This window comes from Neopelma chrysocephalum, unplaced genomic scaffold, assembly GCF_003984885.1.
Source record: "Neopelma chrysocephalum unplaced genomic scaffold, ASM398488v2 Primary Assembly neopelma1_299, whole genome shotgun sequence".
NCBI classification, from domain to species: Eukaryota; Metazoa; Chordata; class Aves; order Passeriformes; family Pipridae; genus Neopelma; species Neopelma chrysocephalum.
In genome coordinates, this window is record NW_020897961.1 from 2,384,767 (window position 1) to 2,386,874 (window position 2,108).

General features: G+C 62.3%; 1 protein-coding gene across 1 annotated transcript; it reads left to right on the forward strand.

Moving 5' to 3' along the window:
- The first annotated feature begins 78 nt into the window (after positions 1 to 78).
- Positions 79 to 2,108, forward strand: ABHD11 (abhydrolase domain containing 11). The gene is made up of 5 exons (XM_027704979.1): positions 79 to 246; positions 326 to 499; positions 894 to 1,064; positions 1,151 to 1,332; positions 1,590 to 2,108. Exons 1-5 carry the CDS (start codon positions 79 to 81, stop codon positions 1,726 to 1,728), a joined length of 834 nt encoding a protein of 277 aa, XP_027560780.1. The 3' UTR covers positions 1,729 to 2,108.

Here is a 2,108-nt window from a genome sequence, read left to right on the forward strand (position 1 = left end):
GCCCAGCCCTGCAGATGTGCCTCCCCAGGGCTGGGCAGAGGGGCAGGGCTCATCCCTCTAACTCCCACACCCCTGGCCATGCCCCCACACCCCTCTCTCTCCCCCCTCAGCGCAGTGCCCCTGGCCCACGTGGTGCTGGAGGGTCGCAGGGACCAGCCACCCCTGGTCCTGCTCCATGGGCTCTTTGGCAGCCACGGCAACTTCCAGACGGTGGCCAAGACGCTGGTGCGGCGTGGGACTGGCAAGGTGAGACCCGAGGGGGCACCCTAAGGAGGGGCACAGTGGGCAGTGCCCACAGGGTGACACGGTGCCCCTGCCCAGGCAGGTGCTGACAGTGGACGCCCGGAACCACGGCGGGAGCCCCCACAGCCCCGAGATGACATACGAGGCCATGAGCCTGGATGTGCAGCACCTCCTGAGCCGCCTGGGCATCTCCAAGTGCATCCTGCTGGGACATAGCATGGGTGGCAAGACTGCCATGACGTTGGCCTTGCAGCGGGTCAGCAGGCACAGGGCTCTGGGGGTGGGGGGAGCAGGCTCGGGGGGTTCCGGGAGGGGTTGTAGGAAGGTGGTGGCACCTTTTGGGGGTGTTCACTGGTGCCAGCCTTGTCCCCAGCCCTACAGGGCCTTGTCTCCATCAGGGTGGGGTGCAGGAGCCAGTCCATGTTCACCAGCCCAAAGCTCTGCCCTGTCCCTCCCACACCACTGGGGAGGGAGCTTGGAGATCTGTGCCAAGCAGAGGGACTCTGGGAAGGGCACATGGAGGTCTCTGCTGAAGCAGGAGGGAGCAAAGAGCCTCCAGGGAGTCTGACTGGGAGCAGAGCCCTGTGCCCCCTCCCACAGGGGAGATCTTGGGACATCCTGGCATGGATGTGCCCTGCTTGTCTCCCCAGCCAGACCTGGTGGAGCGCCTCATCTCTGTGGACATTGGTCCCAGCTCGACTGCCCCCGTGTCCGAATTCTCTGCCTACATCTCTGCCATGAAGGAGGTGAAGGTCCCAGCTGGCCTGTCCCGCTCTGCAGCCCGACAGCTGGCTGATGACCAGCTGCAGCCTGTGGTCAAGGTAGGAAATCCTGTGGGAGATGGAGGTGGAGGTGCCAGAACATCCAGGTTTGTTACTGAACAGTGCACCGTCCCCTTCCGTGGCAGCTCCCACAGCTCAGACAGTTCCTCCTCACCAACCTGGTGGAGGTGGAGGGCCGCTACGTGTGGAGGGTGAACCTGGAGGCTATTTCCCGGCACCTGGAAGATATCATGAACTTCCCTGTCTTCCACAAGCCGTATCCTGGCCCCACACTCTTCCTGGGAGGGTCTGAGTCGCCCTATATCAGGTGGGACTGGAGAGAAGTGGTTCCAAGTCTGTGGTTTGACCCCTTGTGCTCTTTGCAGCTGCTGAGGGTGGGAGGAAGCCCCCGGGGTGGGGGAGGCCCTGAGCAAGGTCTGTGCCTCCAGCAGTGACACTGATGCTGGAGTGAGGGGGAACCTGGGGAGGGGACATGGTCAGACCTGGGATCACCTTCTGTGTGGGGAAGGGGAGGAAAGACACCAGGAGGGACCTCTGACCATGGCACGTTCCCTTGTCCTGCAGCTCCAGCGACTATCCGGAGATCCAACGCCTCTTCCCCAAGGCGGAGATCCAGTACATCAAAGGTGCAGGGCACATAGTCCATCAGGATAAATTCGAAGAATTCATCACTGCTGTCCTCAATTTCCTGCCACAGGTGTAGCACTGGGGACCAGGATTTCTGCAAGGACCATGTGGGTCCTGAGGAGCTCTGGGCAGTGACACAGGGCTTGGGGCTCTGTGAGGAGGGGCTCAGCTGGGACTGGCTGCTCTCAGTGCAGTCTGATCCTGCCTGCAAGGCTCTCCCATCCTGGTTCTCCTGCAGCCAGAGTGGAGAGGGAACTCCATCCTGCTGAGCTCCCCTGCCACCTGGCAGGGACACAGGGTGGCACCAGCCCAGGACACCGTCCTGCCTGCACTGGAGTGTTGGGCACTCGGAGGGGGCAGGAGAGCCCTCTCGTTTTCCTGCTGCCAGACCCACCCGTGGATCTGGCTGTGACTTTGCAGAACGTGCAATAAAGCTGAATCAGTGCCAAGGCACAA